The sequence below is a fragment of the Macaca nemestrina genome, chromosome 6 (genome assembly GCF_043159975.1).
Source record: "Macaca nemestrina isolate mMacNem1 chromosome 6, mMacNem.hap1, whole genome shotgun sequence".
NCBI classification, from domain to species: domain Eukaryota; kingdom Metazoa; phylum Chordata; class Mammalia; order Primates; family Cercopithecidae; genus Macaca; species Macaca nemestrina.
The window spans coordinates 180,681,883-180,700,453 of record NC_092130.1 but is presented as its reverse complement, the minus strand read 5'-3'; the positions used below and the strand labels follow the sequence as shown (position 1 = coordinate 180,700,453).

The 18,571-nt window shown below is 55.0% G+C and overlaps 1 protein-coding gene across 4 annotated transcripts in view; it reads left to right on the top strand.

Annotated features, from left to right (window-relative positions):
* LOC105463272 (centrosomal protein 72) overlaps window positions 1-17,811 on the top strand; it is a 37,443-nt gene extending 19,632 nt beyond the window's left edge. For 3 of the 4 annotated variants that reach the window (XM_011710289.3, XM_071099165.1, XM_071099164.1), the window contains exons 6-12: window positions 973-1,185; window positions 2,929-3,230; window positions 4,388-4,523; window positions 5,702-5,898; window positions 10,289-10,415; window positions 13,599-13,710; window positions 16,689-17,811. In XM_011710289.3, the coding sequence (XP_011708591.2) occupies window positions 973-1,185; window positions 2,929-3,230; window positions 4,388-4,523; window positions 5,702-5,898; window positions 10,289-10,415; window positions 13,599-13,710; window positions 16,689-16,854 (1,253 nt within the window). In that variant the 3' untranslated portion in view covers window positions 16,855-17,811. Of the gene's footprint in view, window positions 1-972; window positions 1,186-2,928; window positions 3,231-4,387; window positions 4,524-5,701; window positions 5,899-10,288; window positions 10,416-11,376; window positions 11,583-13,598; window positions 13,711-16,688 lie in introns of all 4 variants that reach the window. The other variant, XR_976224.2, reaches the window with a different exon arrangement.
* The last annotated feature ends 760 nt before the right edge of the window (window positions 17,812-18,571 follow it).

The window sequence follows — 18,571 nt, the reverse complement described above, 5'->3', positions numbered from 1 at the left end:
TTGTCCCATAGTCTTAGTGTCTAGGTGTACAATTCACTTTTTGGAGCTTTTGTGTGTATTGTGAGTTAACGAGTCAAGACATTCCCCCTACATGTACAGTTGTCTGTTTGTATCCACTGGTTTTGAATCTCTGGAGTCAACCAACCGTGGATCAAAACTATTTGGAAAAAAACAAAAAAATTTACAATACAGCAATTAAAAAATAATACAGTATAACTATTTACACAGCATTTATTTATTCTGTATTTTTGTAGAGATGGAGTCTTGCTATGTTGCCCAGGCTGGATTCAAACTCCTGGGTTCAGGCGATCCTCCTGTCTCAGCCTCCTGAGCCTCCCGGACTGCCGGCACGTGCCACCGTGGCCAGCTACGGTAGCATTTATGTTGTGTTATGTATCGTATTGTAAGTAGGCAAGAGATGACTTAAAGTACACGGGAGGATGTGTGCAGATTATACACAGATACGCCATTTCACGTAAGAGAGTTGCATGTCCTTGACTCCTGCCATCCCTGGGGGTTGCCCAGAACCAGTCCTCTGTGGGACTGAGGAATGACTGTACATCCATTTGTTCTGTTGCCTGTCATTTACAGAAGTACATTCAGTTGTTCTGATGCCTTTTGTTGAAAAGACTCTTTTTCCTCATTTAGTTACTTGACACTTTTGACCTGAGACTGTCTGGACTCTGTCTTCTGTTTTGTGCATCATTTTGTCTGACTTTGCTCCACTTCATGTGGCTTGATTCTTGCTGCCTTGTCCTGAGTCACGCAGGCGAGTGGTGCCAGTTCCCAGTTCCCAGCTCTCCTGTTGTTAGGAGTCACTGTGGATTCACTCCAGTGTCACCAGCACGTGATTAACCCCTCAGTCTAACAGATACCATATGCTATTCAGAAGCTTAAAATGTAATTTTTAATGAAATAAAATTTTTACAATACTCTATGAAATGTTTTATTTACAATATTTTAATAAAACAGAATCCAGACATCTATTGAGCCCGCAGTTGGTACAGTACCAGTGTGGGGACTCCGGGAGGCAGGGCCATGAGACGAGGAGGAGCAGCTGCAGAGGGTGCTGTCTGGAGAAGACGCCGTGGAGCCGGCCCCGTGGAGAGGTCCCGCCACCTTACGGAGCAGAGCTGGAGGCCTCCCGGCCTCCCGGGCCACACATGTACTTCACCCCAGACCCAGGTACTTACACGTGTCTTAGTCTGTTTTCTGCTGCTGTAACAGAAAACCGCGGACTGAGTAATTTATGAAGAGCAGAAGCTTATGTGGCTCGTGGTTCTGGAGGCTGGGAAGTCCAGGAGCACAGTGCTGGCACCTGGTGCTGGTCCTCCCGTGGCGCAGGTGGCAGCAAGCTCAAGACAGAGAAATGGAGCCAGGCTCATCCTTTATTAGGACCCCAAACCTGCAATACAGCATTCCTACCTCCCTGAGGGCTGGCCCTGTGACCTGATCACCTCTTAAAGGCCCTCCACTTAATACTGTTACAATGGCAATAAGTTTCCAACTTAGGAACTTTGGGGGATTCGTTCAAACCGTAGCAACATGAAATCCCTGTCAACTTTTATTCCCTTCAGTTCCTTTTTAAGTAGTTAAATATTTTTCACAATGTTTGCTTTCACTATGAAATTTCTCCTGTTCTCTTTGTATTTGTTTGTGGAACCCTCCAAAATGTCTTTGGAAAGAATGCAGCACATTGAAAGTTATAATCCATTCATGGTTTAGATTCACGGTTGGTAAATAGGTGCTTTTTCTCTGCACGTGTGTGTGTGCACACCCTCCCTCTTCCCTACCCTCACCCCTCACCAACGCACACACACTTTCTTTTATGTGTATGGGCCTAGGTTATGGCTGTAACTACATTTTGAAAATCAAAGGCGAGAAAAGTTAACCGAGAGCGTCACGTGATACCATGTGATGCTCACCTGTGTGGAGTAAGTATCAGAAAAGCTCCTGCCGCAAGCAGACCGGACACAGTGGCTCACGCCTGTAATCCCAGCATTTTGGGAGGCCGAGGCAGGCGGATTATTTGAGGTCGGGAGTTTAAGACCAGCCTGGCCAACATGGTGAAACCAGGTCTCTACTAAATATACAAAAATTAGCTGGGCATGGTGGTGGGCACCTGTGGTCCCAGCTACTCAGGAGGCTGAGGCATGAGAATCGCTTGAACCCGGGAGGTGGAGGTTGCAGTGAGCCGAGATGGCACCACTACACTCCAGCCCGGGCAACAGAGCAAGACTCCATCTCAGAAAAAGAGAGAAGCCTCGTCTCGAGTGACCCTGGCACCTCTTGGAAGCTCGCTCATGCCCGGCTGGTGAGGAGCAGGGGACTAGCCAGGTTGTCTCTCAGCCACTGCAGGACGTGGTGGGTCATCTTGAGTTGTGCAGGCTGTGGTGGAGGCCAGGGCTGTGCCCGTTTGGTGCCTTCTCCTGCCTTCATTGTCCTTCCACAGACAAGTTCACCCTCCCCTGGGGCTTGTGTGTCCCGGGGCCTTCGTGGTCAGCACTGTGCACAGGACCCACCACTTTATGGACCGTTGAGTCTGTCGCCTGTCTTCAGAGATGGATGTGTCCTTAGATGTTGTTTGGAACGCTTTGTGAAGCGTATTGCATGTCAGTCATCATGGGGTGGACACGCTGAGCTGGGCGGTCCCTGTCTGCTTCATCCAGACTCCCCCAGAGTTCGCGTGTTAGCATGTGTGCTCCAGTGTGCCCCTTCCTCCCTCGGCACCCTTCCTCTGCGTGTGTCTTTGTGCAGGTGGACGGATGTGTGTGCACATGGATGGGTATGCGTGTACATATGTAAGTGCGTGTGTGTGTCCGTGTGCGTATGTACATGGGCACACGCATGCCTTTTAAAAGTTACAGTGCCGAACACTGCACCCAGAGAATTTGGCCTGACGCGGGCCCCGTCCTCTCTGTATTACAGACTCTGTGGATACTGAGGACTCGGCCTCTTCTCAGAAGTTGGATTTGTCAGCGGAAATGGTGCCTGGTTCCCTGCCAGCCCCCGGAAAGTGCAGGAAGCGAAGAATGCCTGGTGGAAGATTCCAGGCATTTTCGGACCAGGAGGGTCTGGGCTGCCTGGAGAGAACTCACGGGTCCTCTGTGGCCGAGGAGAGCCTGAGCAGACAGAACAGCTCAGGAAGCAGGAGTGGGAGGACCTTGTCTCAGCCTGAGGCCTCAGAGACTGAGGAGCAGAGGTCTCAGGGCATGACCGACACCAGAGAGGTGAGAGAAGGGCTGGGGGGCAGAGGCCCACGGTGCCCTGTTCCTAATGTAGGGGTGGTACGGCTTTGGCAATGCCGTGATTACGCCTATGGCACTGACCGTGTCCCAGGATAAAGGGAACCATCACACTTAGGTTTCCAGGGCGCTTGCTGCTGGGTTTTGTTGGACGTGTGCCTCTGTGCCACACGTTGCCCCTGCAGTGCTGTTCTGAGTGGAAGCCTGTGGTGGAGAGGGGGGACTCTGCCTTATGGCGTACGGGGCGTTTGTCTCCAAAGTTGGAGTCGGGCATCTTGGCCGGCTGAGCCACTGATGACCCTGTCGTGAAGGGAGGATCCTGGAGGTCATTGTGATGAGAGACCGAGTTCCTCCGTCCTCAGGGTGGCCTAGAGGCCGGGGGGACAACTGGCACAGGCCCAGTCAGAGGCGTTGAGACACACCTGCTGTAGACACGCGCGCAGACCCCCCAGAGGGGAACAGGCAGGGGCTGTTCACTTGGTGCTTACCACAACGAGGGCTTCAGACTCCCGGGCAGGCAGAGGAGCGGGAAGGTGCGGAATTGTGGGACGGGGAGGGAGGCATGGCTAGAGCTGGAGGCGGCTCCCTAGCAGCACGGGGTGGGGGGTTCCAGAGCTGGGTGGGGCGTGTTTGACGTCCCCGGCAGGTCCTGAGCTGGAAGGGAGGCAGAAATGGGGGAGGCGGGTGGTCTGTTTCAGGGTTATTGTTTGACTCTGGGCCGTTGCTGGGGACAGCGTCTGGCACGCTGCCAGCCTGACCGTGGGCGCCTGACCGTGGGCACAGGCTGCTTCCAGGGCGGCTCCCTTTCAGCGCAGGCTCCGACCATGGCCTGGGCGTGTCTTCCGCTTCCCTGTCTGGGTTGAGGGAAGGAGTCTGGGGCCTGCTTGAGTTGGGAATGTGTGGGCCCCGTCCTGTTGTGTCATCGAGACCTCACTCATCCAGGACCGGTGCACCTGGCTAAGCCTCACTGGGCAGGCACTGCTAAGCCGCCCTCCACCTAGCTCAGGGCTGGGGCCTCACAGCACCTGCCCTCCCCTCCGTGGTGCGAAGGCATCCCAGGGTGTGCTCGGGGCACCTGCTGGCATTCAGGACCTCAGTTACCACACTGACTCACTGGCCTCATGATTTTGTTTCCATCACAGCCATCTCCTGGGTCACGCTCGGCTCTACCCGGGAAGAAGATGACCCTGCAGGCGGCGCTCCTGGAGACGCTCTTGGACCTGGTGGACAGGAGCTGGGGCGGCTGCAGGTCCCTGCACAGCAACGAGGCATTCCTCAGTGAGTCAGGGTGGCCGCTGCTCTTGCCCTCCAGGCAGCGTCTGTGTGGGTTCTGGGGTCCTCGGCGTGTGGTGACCTGAGAGTCATCTCAGCCCCAGGTGTCCTGTGTCCCCTCCCACAAGCGTGTGGTGGTCCCACACCTGGACCCTCCCTGGCAGTCTCCGCCTCTCACAGCGGCCAGGGCTCTTGGGAGGCACCACATGGGCCTGGGCCTGTGTGTCCCCCGCTGTGGTCTGGGGTGTTGGGGGCCTGTGACCTTGTTTTGCTCAAAATGCTGTCCAAAGGGGCTTGGTTCTGAAGGTTGTGTTCACGTGGGGATTTGGAGTTTGGAAGCTGCTCAGCATCTTCTCCCCTGACGTGGACGTGTGGCCTGTGCTGGGCCTGGACTGTAGAGCTTTTGATCGGGGTGGGGCCCAGGAGGGTGGTCCCTCCCCAGAGAGGACTTGGGTCTGTTTGATTCTGCCAGGCAACCCGTACATGAGCACACTGGGGCCTCCCTCATCCGGGGTCACACTGGGAGACCAGGAGATGCCGTGTCCCTGGGGGCACCTTCTCTTTGTCCTGCAGCCTGGGGTGTGGCTCTGTGTGTCCCTCAGGAGCCTTGCCAGTGTGCTCTCCCGGCAGACCCTGGGCACAGCTCTGAGCTGTCTGAGTGCCTCTCGCAGTGTCGTAGCCCCTCGGCTCCTAGAATGAGGACGCCCTGCAGTCGAAGCCCACCCGGACCCCAGCCCCGTAAACCTCCCCTCTCCCTAGGCTGGTGTCCTGCCGGAGCCTCCTGAGCTTGTTGTTGGTGGCAGGGGGACTGTTCCAGGCCCAGGCCACTGTCCCAGTGTGGGGTTGCCAGCTGGCGTCTGCACTGCGGTTTCCACACAGGGGCGGCTGGTGCTTGTGGAAGACGCAGCGAGTTGCGGCGGTGCCTCTGAAACCTTGAGACGCAGCGGCCCCTATTTGCCCCTTTTCTTGGGGTTACCTCTTCTCTTTCTTCAGTTCCCACCCTGCCGGTGTGTGGACGCACAGAGCCTGAGGTGGTTTTGTGGCGCCAACACCCCGTTGCCCCCTCCCTGCCTGCCGTCTTTTTGAAGCATCGTCTGTGAGATTCAAAACATACTGAGCTGATTTTGTTTATATGTCATCTTTTAAGCCTGAGTGCTAATGTAATACTTGATTTTCACTCCTAGCTCAGGCAAGACACATCTTGTCATCTGTTGAAGAATTCACAGCGGCTCAGGACGGCTCTGCGACGGTGGGTGCAGACGTCGGCTCCCTGGCTCTGGAGAGTAAGTCCCTGCAAAACCGCCTTGCTGAGCAGCAGCAGCGGCACGCCCGGGAGATGAGCGAGGCGACGGCAGAGCTGCAACGCACACGCCAGGAGCTGGTGAGCCCGCCCTGGCACCATGTCCGTGTCCATGTGACTGGGGGAAACACGGCTTTGACTTCCAGGAACGAGGGCAGCTCCTTGAGGCCACATTGTCCCAACCACCATCTCTGCAGCCCCACGTCTCCCCTCCCTGCCCAGGACCCGGCCACCCCCAGGAACGTGGCCTGCCCTGTCTCACAACAGGCCTGGAGCACTTTGGAGACAGCAGTGGCGCTGGCCACTTTCTCTCCTTAGAGGGGCTGGGCTGGGGAGGCGGGCAGGGGTGATGCCAGCTGGAGACGATCTTTAGTCCCCTGTCCTCTGGCGCAGTCTCCCCCGTCCCCTCCCGAGAGGTCCAGTGTACCAGGTGATCGCAGGGTCCCTGCTGCTGCCCTGCCTGTGCGTCCTCCCCCGCACCACCGGGCGCTGCTGGGCGCTGCGGGAGCCAGGCCTGGACGTGACTTTGTCTTGCTGACCCGTCTCTCAGGGCCTCGAATTGGAGACAGCTGAGGCCACTCTCCTTTTATGAAGGAGATGACGGCCAGTGTTCCATGGTGAGCTGGGGCTACAGGGCAAGTTACCCCAAAATGAACAGCTGAAAACCCACATTTATCCCCTTGGATTTCTGTGGGTCGGGCCTGAGGCTCAGCTCAGCTCAGCCAGGCGCGTTTGGCTCCGTCTCAGCCGTGGGCCAGGGCCACCGTCTCGTCTGAGGCCTCATGGGGCAGGATCCTCCCAGGATCCCTCCACACTGCAAGGGCCTCCCCATGGGCTGCTGGCGTCCTCAGGACAGGGAGCTGGTGGTCAGAGAGCCACACCCAGACAGAAGCCGCCCTCCGGGAGTCCTGGTATGAGGGCAGAGCCGTGTGAGGAGGTGCACACCCAGAGGGGCCTTGTTAGCCTCTGTAAAATGGGAGTGAAGTCGGCCCGGGACAGCTTTGAAAACTGCCTCTGAATTTATCTGACAAGTACATACTATCTGTTTCATGGGAACCTACATCTGAGAGATCCCACACAGCGCTTCCTCTTTAGAGAAGAAAAAGTACAGATGACAAAACAACACAGGCAGTCTCTGATTAAACGCATGTGCCCCGCCCGCCCTCACCCCCGGCCGGGTCTGGAAGCCTCAGCACGTGGCCTTCATCTGGAAGCCTCTGTATTTCAACACACGTGGGTCCCCATCCCCCCATCCAGAAGCCTCTGCATTTAAACACACGTGGCCCCCGTCTGGAAGCCTCTATTTAAACACACGTGGCCCCCGTCTGGAAGCCTCTATTTAAACACACGTGGCCCCCGTCTGGAAGCCTCTGTTTAAACACACGTGGCCCCCGTCTGGAAGCCTCTGTTTAAACACACGTGGCCCCCGTCTGGAAGCCTCTGTTTAGACACACGTGGCCCCCGTCTGGAAGCCTCTGTTTAGACACACGTGGCCCCCCGTCTGGAAGCCTCTGTTTAGACACACGTGGCCCCCGTCTGGAAGCCTCTGTTTAGACACACGTGGCCCCCGTCTGGAAGCCTCTGTTTAGACACACGTGGCCCCCGTCTGGAAGCCTCTGTTTAGACACACGTGGCCCCCCGTCTGGAAGCCTCTGTTTAGACACACGTGGCCCCCCGTCTGGAAGCCTCTGTTTAGACACACGTGGCCCCCCGTCTGGAAGCCTCTGTTTAGACACACGTGGCCCCCGTCTGGAAGCCTCTGTTTAGACACACGTGGCCCCCGTCTGGAAGCCTCTGTTTAGACACACGTGGCCCCCGTCTGGAAGCCTCTGTTTAACATGTGGCCCCCGTCTGGAAGCCTCTGTTTAGACACACGTGGCCCCCGTCTGGAAGCCTCTGTTTAGACACACGTGGCCCCCGTCTGGAAGCCTCTGTTTAGACACACGTGGCCCCCGTCTGGAAGCCTCTGTTTAGACACACGTGGCCCCCGTCTGGAAGCCTCTGTTTAGACACACGTGGCCCCCGTCTGGAAGCCTCTGTTTAACACGTGGCCCCCCATCTGGAAGCCTGTTTAACACGTGGCCCCCCCATCTGGAAGCCTCTATTTAAACACACGTGGCCCCCGTCTGGAAGCCTCTGTTTAGACACACGTGGCCCCCGTCTGGAAGCCTCTGGATTTAAGAACATGTGGCCCCTTCTCTGGAAGCTTCTGTATTTAAACACATGTGGCCCCCGGTCTGGAAGCCTCTGTTTAGACACACGTGGCCCCCGTCTGGAAGCCTCTAAACACACGTGGCCCCGTCTGGAAGCCTCTATTTAAACACATGTGGCCCCTGTCTGGAAGCCTCTATTTAAACACACGTGGCCCCCGTCTGGAAGCCTCTGTTTAAACACACGTGGCCCCCGTCTGGAAGCCTCTGTTTAACACGTGGCCCCCGTCTGGAAGCCTGTTTAACACGTGGCCCCCGTCTGGAAGCCTCTGGATTTAAGAACATGTGGCCCCTTCTCTGGAAGCTTCTGTATTTAAACACACGTGGCCCCCGGTCTGGAAGCCTTTGTACTAACACACGTTGGCCCGCTGTCTGGAAAGTGAGCTGGGCGCCATCACCGGTGATGTCTTTTCTGTGGGATGCAGCCGGGCACACCCCTTGCCCTTCTGAGCCTGAGACCAGACGGAGCCGACAGGTGGAGCCCGAAGGTGTGCTGAGCGCCATTGTCACCAGGGGTGAGAGTCACGTGCAGCTGTGGCTGCTGTGGACGCCTGCTTTTTCGCCCTCTGCAGTTTGCCCAACCCTGTCCCTTGGGGCAGCCCTGGGCCACAGGACAGAGCAGCCTCGGTTCCCTGTCAGGACGAGTGATCGGAAGGATCTGGCAGCCCCAGGCCCCGTGGGTAAGGAGCAGTCAGTACAGTCAGGAACCCCGCGGAGGGAGCAGCCCGGCAGGCTGGTGGGCGCTGCCTTCCAGGGAGGCGCACATCTGTCACTCCAGAAGCACCCAAGTTTACTCTGCCACATGAGGACGCTCATCCCTCGGTCGCATCAATCTCGAACGTGCTTCCTTCGGAAGCTGCAGTCCAGTGTCCTGAGGCAAAGGTGGCCCCACTCCCAGCTGCTGTGCCTGGCACGGCCTCCGAGGCAGATGGGCTGCGCCCAGCCTGGGTGGAGTCAGTCCTCTGTTCCCTGCGCCTGTTGTGGCCTAGACTCCAAAAAGTAAAAATTAATTAGCTAGGCGTACTGGCACGCTCCTGTCATCCCAGCTGTTTTGGGAGGTAGAGGCAGGAGGCTCAGGAGTTGGGGGCTGCAGTGAGCTGTGATTGCTCCACTGACCTCCAGTTTGGACGACAGAGCAAGACTTTGCCTCAAAGAAACTAATGAAAAAGAGCTGGGAGCTCACAGCCCTGCCTTAAGAGCTCACCGCGTCCTTGGGAGGTAAAACCATGAGACGTGACGCTGCCAGGAGCTTTCTGGACGACCCAAAGCACCGCGTGGAGGGCAGGTCGTGCTGGTTGGCACCACTGCAGCAGACACCTTGGCAGAAGCCGTGAAATGAAGAACTGGCCAGGATAAGCCTGAGGGGGACGGTCTCAGACCCAGTGATCAGCTTTCACCATGGGCATTGGGGGCCTGGCGGGCGCGTGCGTGCTGAGGGGGCTGTCGGCGGGTGGGCTCCTGAGTGGAGGACAAAGTGGAGACACCCCCAGCACGAGGCTTCTGCTGTACAGACTCAGGCGCTCCCTCCCCTGGTGGCAGTGAGTTGGGGTCTGCTCAGCACCCCCAGCCCCAGGATGTGCCTGCTGGTGCCTGAGAGAGCAGCAGCCTGGTGAGCCTGGATCCCTGGGGACCCTGGACGCAGCTGCTGGCAGCTTGGATGGCTCACACCTCACCAAGCACCCTGGGGCCAGCTTGGATGGCTCACACCTCACCAGGCACCCAGAGGCTGCCGTGTGGCTACAGGCATGGCCCTTTCCCCTCCTTGATGACAGCTCGTCCTGTGCTCTGGGTCTTCTCCATACTTTGAGGATGTGAAAGGAGCCAGAACAAAAGGGGGTTCCTGCAGGGCCACCTGTGCCTTACACTGGCACCAAGGCCTGGGACCTACCGTGTCTGTGAGGGCGTCCTGGGAGAGGCAGGGCTCCCCCAGCCACCACCGGCTGCCCTGCCCAGCATCAGGCCTGCGGGTCCTGCTGGAGCACATGCTTCAGGGAGACTCAGGAGTGGGGCTTTCACGGGGCTGGGGCGCTCCTTTCCATCCCTCTCCTCACTCACCCCCTCCCCTGAGGTGCTGCAGGGCTGGGCAGGCGGGCTGGGGGCAGGGAGATGTGCCATGAAACCGAATTATTGCCTTTCGCATCGTGACTCCAAGTATGCAGAAGGAACCCTCTGGGGATTCACAGAAGGTTTCAGTTTTATTTTCTATACACATTTTACTGAATTTGACTTGTGCATTTTAAGTGTATTTTCTGTGTCCCCAGGATGATTTAAGACAACATTTAGATAAATCTTTGGAAGAGAACAGTAGCTTAAAATCGCTTTTGTTGAGTATGAAAAAGGAAGTGAAGAGTGCAGACACTGCAGCCACGTTAAATTTACAGATTGCTGGTAAGTTTGGTCATTTTGTAAACTGTAAGCGTTCAAATGTGCCTAGGTAACGAGGAAGGCAAGCAGCAGCAGACGCAGTTGGTAAGTGGGGAGCCGAGTCCCTGCCTTGCTGGCTGGCATGGAGGCTGCCTCGGCCAGAGTTTATGGCACACACGCGTGTCTGGGGCAGTCCTGGCGTGGATGTGGGAGGCAAGGCCACCTCTGTCCCCCCCCTGCCCGGCCGTCCTCCCCTCAGCACAGGGTGTCAGGGCTGCAGCTGCTGGAGCGGCCTGGTCACTGTGGGATTCGCTGCTTCCTGTCTGGCGTCCTCCCACGGTTATGCTGCCGTCGAATCGGTGAATGAGCCTGTTGCCCAGCGTCTCAGCGTTACAGATTCGGGTTGCATTTCTGGTGAACCCGTGTTTCTCCCGAGCAGGCCTGCTGTGGTCACTGTTTCATCCAGATCCAGATCTTTCTCATTTCCCTCTCTTCACTTTTTTTGTTCTATTTTGCTATTTTTACAAAAGTGTTTTCAGTATTTCAAGTTCAGATACCTGGATTTTAAATAAGGAAGTGCTGATGGAGTTTGCTGTCCATGGTAACCTTCTCGGTGTGGCATGGAGTTTCTTGGAAGTTTTAACTCATGCTTCCCTGAGAATGACCAGTGGAGCATCTTTTCCTGGTCTAACCTCTCAGGGGCCCACAGGCTTTTTCTTAAAATCCAGGTAGTAACTGTTTCCGGGCGCGTGGGCCTCGTGGTGTCTGTCCCAACCAGCCGTGGCCTTTGTGGCAGGGAGGCAGCTGCAGATGAGGCCTGTGGCCGCTCTGTCCTCTAGGGCAGCGTCTCCTCACATCTTTCGCCTGTTGGTTTTTATTGGGTGGTTTTATTGAGTGGCAAGAGTTCCTTAGAGTCTTCTTTTTTATTTACAAATTTCGCTTTTCTATCTTCTGTTTCTTTAAGACATTGTTATGTTTACAACAGGTCCTTGAATAACTGTTCATTCAACATCATTTCGTCGGAAAGGTGATGAGAAAAAACAATCGGTTCTCTGCCCGGGAGAACTGTGTGTGTGGCTTGCTCTCCCGGCTCCGTGGTTTCTCTGGGGGCGCTGGTGTCCTCCCATGCCCCGAAGCCGTGCACACCAGGGCGTTGGCGTGTCTGACCCGTCCCGTCCCGAGTGAGCGCAGGTACGAGCCGCCCGCCGTGCGATGACGTCTGATCAGGGCTGGTCCCCGCTTCACGCCCTGAGCCGCTGGGATGGGCTGCAGCAGTAAATTATGATCTAACTTGTCTATTACTCGGTCTTAAATGTATGCATTGCTTCCATTTACTTTAATGTTTACTATTAGAGGTGTTTTGGTCTTTGGCGGTTTGGTGATGTTCTTGTGACTAGAAAGTGCTGTGGGAGCGTCACTCTTCTCCCGTCGGCAGCCTGTGTGGATGGTGAATTCGGCTTCGTTCTACGGTGGTTGCTTTGCTTTGTGGCCGTTTCCGGAACCATCAGCACGAAGCGAGGACTTGCTGGACTTTCCCTTACACTCCTTCTTAGCAACTTCACTTGCCGTGTGAATTTTTTATTTTATTGCTAATTCTTCCCCGAGTTCAGACCTCTCTTTTCTGACATTTCTGATTGTGACTTACGTTGTTTTTCGTTTCTTCTGTCATTTTCTTTTTGTCTTCAGCTTATTTTGAAACAGTGGTTCTGGTGTGGGTCCATTCTGGGGGTGTGGCTTTCACTGTGGTAGGGCTGTTCTTGTGCCCTGACCTTTTGCCTTACAGAAACTGGGATTTGGCTTCAGTACTTTCTGCTTCTTTTTACATGAAAATTATGCTTCTGAATTTCAAGGAGGCAGGGTCAGGGCACCTTTTCTGACCTCATGGATCAAGGATAGGGCAGTCTCCTTTTGGGGATTCTCAGGCCCTGTTCTCTCCTCCACCCTTCTCTGATGCCGTCGTCCTGGTTGACCTTGACCCTGACCCCACACCAGCTGTTCCTCTTGGTGCAGGCTCTGTTGTAGAAGGGACCAGGCAGGTCAGCTCTGGGGGATCGCAGGGCTGCCTCAGCTTTTCCAGACTGCACGGGGGCCCCTGGCTTCACCCTCATGGGAGGGGCAGGGCTGTGGTTTCCTGGTTGGCCCACTGGGTTTCCCAAGAGGGCAAGGGCACTTGGGGGCTGTCCCGTTCTCAGAGCTGACGGCCACGGCCACCCCCTGCCGATGGCTGCCTCACCCCCGCAGAAGTGGACGTGATGTGTGACTTGTGGCCGTTGGGGGTTTGTCCCAGCCTCTTGTGTTTGGGGTCCCAAGGCTTCCTTGTCCCTGGGATGCTGTAGTGTTGTCCTTGGGGTTCTGGTTTTGCCATCTAAGGACTCTTGGTTTGACCACCATGGGGACTGGAAGGTCCCGAAACTGTGCCACCCTGCGTTTCCTTCATTCCTGCCCTCTGTGAACATGTCTGTGGACATAGACTCCACGTGGCGTGGCCTTTACACTGTGGATGCTGCTGCGGCACTGCTGCCTCGTGGGTGAGAAGAGCCTGCCATCGGTGTCACCGTCACCTTTGCCCACCACCTTCCCCCCCCCGGCTCTCTCACTGCTTCTGTCATGTGTGGTTTTGCAAGAGTGTGTCTACGTGTGGGTTTATTTGTATTCCATGTTTGGATCTGGGGAGCCACTAAATAGTATCTCTCTTTTCCTCTTGCGCTGGAAATCCAGAAACAGGCGGGAATTAGTAGATGGAAACCAGCCACATTTTCAGTCACTGATGGATGCAGAGTCAGAGGGCACTTGGGAGACCTGTGGCCACTGTGGGCTGCTTAGTGCTTTTCCCGAAACCCACAGGCCCTCCCTTCAGGGGTAGAGTGTGCTTCCTGGTGGAGGAGAAACCAGCAGACAGGCCAGTGGAGGGGCTGCCAGCCAGTGCTGCCTCTCCCTGCCCTCACACAGGGATGTGGCTCCGTGGGGGCCTGTGGAGGGCAGACCACACAGCTTCAGCCTGGGGAGGGCCCAGGGTAGAAACAGCACAGGGTGGGGCCGTGGCATTCATGCTTGCCCTGTCTTTGAGTCTCGTTAAAACTGATCTTTTCCAGCTATATTCTTTTTCTGGTAACCAAGATCTAGTTTAAATGTAGAATTGTTTTCATTTTCAAAATGCATGAATGAGTTTTACTAAATAATGGTACTTTTTATTTCTTTCTCTTTCAGGACTTCAAACAAGTGTGAAGAGGCTGTGTGGTGAGATTGTGGAACTGAAGCAGCACCTGGAGCACTACGACAAGATCCAGGAGCTCACGCAGATGCTGCAGGAGAGCCACAGGTGCCTGCCCATGAGGCTTGGGTGGGCCCCGGAGGGGAGAAGGCCCAGGCACAGGGAGGGTGGGGCCGGACTGGGTCACACCCAGAAGGCACAGAGGAGCAGCTCCTGAGTCTTGGCCGATGATATCCAGGACCCACTGCTGATTTGAAACTTCCATAAACTTTCCTCTCTGAAAACTGAGGCCCTTCCTGCTGTTGGATGTGTGAGGCATGGATCATGAAGTGTGACCCATGAGGTGTGACTGTGAGATGTGGATGTGAGTTCTGACCATGAGGTGTGACTGTGAGGCATGGACTGTGAGATGGGACTGTGAGGTATGTGACCGTGGGGTGTGGGCTGTGAGGTATCGACCCTGAGTGTGAGGTGTGAGTGTGAGGTATGACTGTGAGGGGCGTGGACTGTAAGATGTGACCGTGAGGTGTGACTGTGAGGTGTGACTGTGAGGTGTGACCGTGAGGTGTGGACTGTGAGGTGTGGACCGTGAGGTGTGGACCGTGAGGTGTGACCGTGAGGTGTGGACTGTGAGGTGTGACTGTGAGGTGTGGACTGTGAGGTGTGGACTGTGAGGTGTGACTGTGAGGTGTGGACCGTGAGGTGTGACTGTGAGGTGTGGACCGTGAGGTGTGACTGTGAGGTGTGGACCGTGAGGTGTGACTGTGAGGTGTGACTGTGAGGTGTGGACCGTGAGGTGTGGACCGTGGGGTGTGACCGTGAGGTGTGAACCGTGAGGTGTGGACTGTGAGGTGTGACTGTGAGGTGTGAACCGTGAGGTGTGGACTGTGAGGTGTGACTGTGAGGTGTGGACCGTGAGGTGTGGACTGTGAGGTGTGACTGTGAGGTGTGGACCGTGAGGTGTGACTGAAGTGTAGACCGTAAGGTGTGACTGTGAGGTGTGACTGTGAGGTGTGACTGTGAGGTGTGACTGTGAAGTGTAGACCGTGAGGTATGACTGTGAGGTGTGACTGAGGCATGGCTGTGAGGTGTGACTGAATTGTGAATGTGAGGTGTGGAGTGTGAGGTGTGGACTGTGAGGCATGACTGTGAGTTGTGACTGAGGCATGACTGAATTGTGAATGTGAAGTGTGGACTGTGAGTTGTGGACTGTGCGGTATATGACCTGCATGCAGTGTGACCAGGGGAGACAGGCATATGAGAGATGGTCGGGCATGGCGGGACAACCTGGTTCCCCTGGGCAGCTGTGCTTCCCCCTTCACTGCAGTTCGTGTTCAGTTGGAAACATGGAGATTTCACCTTTACTCCCTGGCTATAGGGAGATGGTGAGAAGGGGGCTGGGTGTGAGGGGATCTTCAAGGCAGAATCTTAGTTCATCTTTAAAGAATTGTGTGCTGAGGCCGGGCGCGGTGGCTCAAGCCTGTAATCCCAGCACTTTGGGAGGCCGAGACGGGTGGATCACAAGGTCAGGAGATCGAGACCATCCTGGCTAACACGGTGAAACCCCGTCTCTACTAAAAAATACAAAAAACTAGCTGGACGAGGTGGCGGGCGCCTGTAGTCCCAGCTACTTGGGAGGCTGAGGCAGGAGAATGGCGTGAACCCGGGAGGCGGAGCTTGCAGTGAGCTGAGATCCAGCCACTGCACTCCAGCCTGGGTGACAGAGCGAGACCCTGACTCAAAAAAAAAAAAAAAAAAAAAAGAATTGTGTGCTGGGAAGTGGTTGGAAGCTGGGTGCAGAAAGGAAGAGGCGAGCTGCTGGAGGAGGCAAGGACAGGTTGCTCTGGGCGGTTTTGTGGGTGCTGTTGTGTGAACCCCTGTTCCTGTGGCCTCAGCAGGGAAGGCTGCTCTGGTCAGTTCCTCCCCCTCCCCCTCCCATTCCCTCTTCCTTTCCCCCCATCTCCCAATCCTCCTCCCTCCCCCAGTCCTCAGGCTGAGGCTGCCACACTCACCTGGGTTCGAATACAGTCTGGACATAGGTGTAGCCAGGCTCTGCCCCTTCCAGGATAAAGGCCACAGACCCCCGTGGGCCCATCACAGTTAAGTTATAGAGGGGAAGGGTCCTGAAAAGACTGGGCCAAGAGGAGATGCAGCGGCGCGGAAGGCAGGGGACTGTGGCGGCCATGGGTGCAGTGCACACACTTGTGGGCAGGGCCGCGTCACTCCCTGGAACCTGGCGGGCCTGTCTGTGGCAGGTCAGGGTGGAGTTGGGGGTCATGCCCCTTGAGCACTGTCCTGGACGTGGACAAGGTAGGGTCACGCTCCCAAACACAGTGGGATCAGGCTTCTGCCCCCAGGATTCATGCTGGCTTCATCCAGTCCTGGCCTGCGGCTCTTTTGGTGTTCAGGCAAACAGGGCCTGACCCTGCACAGTGGTCCCGTCAGTGGGGTGCCCATCTCTGTGGCTAATGTGGCCGAGGTCAGTGGGCCTTGCCTTGTCTAATACTTGTAATGCCCTGAGTGTTCTCAAGTCATCGCTGACTGGGTGAGCAGGGCAATTTGGAAATGACAAAGTTGGTAAAATGCAATAGCACTTTATTTCTAAAATAAAAATGGTCAAAAGCATTAAAAACTAGGACTCTTCTATTACACTATTACGATGTCAAAATTATTATATTTGACTGGGAATTAGAAATATTTCAGTCCCTGTATCCTTTCTCGAATTAGAACATTGTTTTGCTAGCCATGAAGTTTATCATCCTCTTCTCATAAAACTGGGTGTAGCTGGAATAGCAGAGGCGCCATTCAGTCACTCATTACCCCGTTCAGCTCATTCATTCATTCCATAGGTGTGAGCAGCACCTCCAAGGCTGCTCCCAGGGGTCAGGGCAGTGGTTGGGAAGGGAGGAGGCAGGTGGGCGGTAGCCAGTGGGACACAGAAGGTGATGGGGCCACAGAGACAGGTCTGTGTGCAGGGCCAGGGCAGCTTCGTGCCCGTGCAGGGAGGTGGGCAGGCCCAGCAGGTGAGGGCGACACCACTGGGGAGGACGGAAGTGCCAAGAAGCCGCTTCGCTGTCGTTCTGCAGCTCCCTGGTCAGCACCAATGAACACCTGCTGCAGGAGCTGAGCCAGGTGCGGGCGCAGCACAGAGCCGAGGTGGAGCAGATGCACTGGAGCTACCAGGAGCTCAAAAAGACCATGGCCCTGTTTCCACACAGCAGCACCAGCCAAGGAGGCTGCCAGGCCTGCTGACTCCTGCCGAGAAGCTGGGCCGCCCCTTAAGCTCCCTGCTAAAGCGACATCGTCTGCACCTTTGTCCTTCTTTACTGAGTGTACTGGCTGGCAAGAGTTCTCTCTTCTGTTTGTAATTATTTAGGAGTTTTGGAATGTATTCAGGGCCTGTAGCATGGTTTTCTAAAGCACTTCCTAAAATGATATGATTACTCCAAGCCCTTTGCATGTTTTCAGACAAAACACATTGACATATTTTGAGACAAACTGACCATTAATCTTTTATCCAGTATCCTGAGATGAAGTAAATGCAGTGTTTTACTGCCTGATGTGAGAGAGAGCTATGTATGATCATTAAAGAAAATAATTTTCTGTGTAACAAGCAATCTTTAATAAACCAATACATTGTTCTGAAAAGTTACTTTTTAAGTGACTGTATACAAACTGTAACTGAGTTTGTCATTGAGTTATTTTATAGAACAAGCTGTGCACCATGATAGGTGAGCGGGAATAATTAAGTTCAAAGACTTAACACAAGTAACACTTATAGATGTGGGGGAAAAAAACCTTGAAAATACTGTCTTATGATATTAACATATCACAGCAAAAACATCTACCCAAGCCCTGGCGCGCTCTTTTGTTTGCAGTGTAGTTCTGAAAATTACATCATAATAGGACACTAGATTTTTAGTTTGGAAACTTCGTATCTTATGCATACTTGCTGTGATTGGTAAAACAAGGTCATTTTTTTAAAATGACGTTTAACTGATATTGGGAAGAATGAGCAGGCCTAAGAAGAAAATGCTGTGTGCTAGCTGTGTGCGCACTTGCTGTGTGTGTGCACTTGGTTTGTGTGTGTGTGCTAGTTCTGTGTTCGTGCGGTTACTGTGTCAGCCGTGTGTGCGCTTGTATGGGTGTGTGTGCATGCATTCGCCTTATCTGTGTGCTAGCTGTGTGTGTGCACACGTGTGTGTGTGCTGTGTGTGTGCACACGTGTGTGCTGTGTGTGCACACTTGCTGTGTGTGCTAGCTGTATGTGCTGTGTGCACGCTTGCTGTGTGTGTGCTGTGTGCACGCTTGCTGTGTGCTCACACGTGTGCTGTGTGTGCACACGTGTGTGTGTGCTGTGTGCACACTTGCTGTGTGTGTGCTAGCTGTGTGTGCACACTTGCTGTGTGTGTGCTAGCTGTGTGTGCACACTTGCTGTGTGCGTGCTAGCTGTGTGTGCTGTGTGCACGCTTGCTGTGTGCGTGCTGTGTGCACGCTTGCTGTGTGCACACGTGTGTGCTGTGTGTGCACACGTGTGTGTGTGCTGTGTGCACACTTGCTGTGTGTGCTAGCTGTGTGTGCACACTTGCTGTGTGTGTGCACACTTGCTGTGTGTGTGCTAGCTGTGTGTACACTTGCTGTGTGTGCTAGCTGTGCACACTTGCTGTGTGTGTGCGTGCTGTGTGTGTGCACACTTGCTGTGTGTGTGCTGTGTGTGCACACTTGCTGTTTGTGTGCTAGCCGTGTGTGTGCACACTTGCTGTGTGTGTACACTTGCTATATGTGTGTGTGCTGTGTGTGCACACGCTGTGTGTGTGCTAGCTGTGTGTGCACACTTGCTGTGTGTGCTAGCTGTGCTGTGTGCACGCTTGCTGTGTGCTGTGTGCACACTTGTATGTGTGTGCTAGCTGTGTGCACACGTGTGTGTGTGTGCTAGCTGTGTGTGTGCACACTTGCTGTGTGTGTGCTG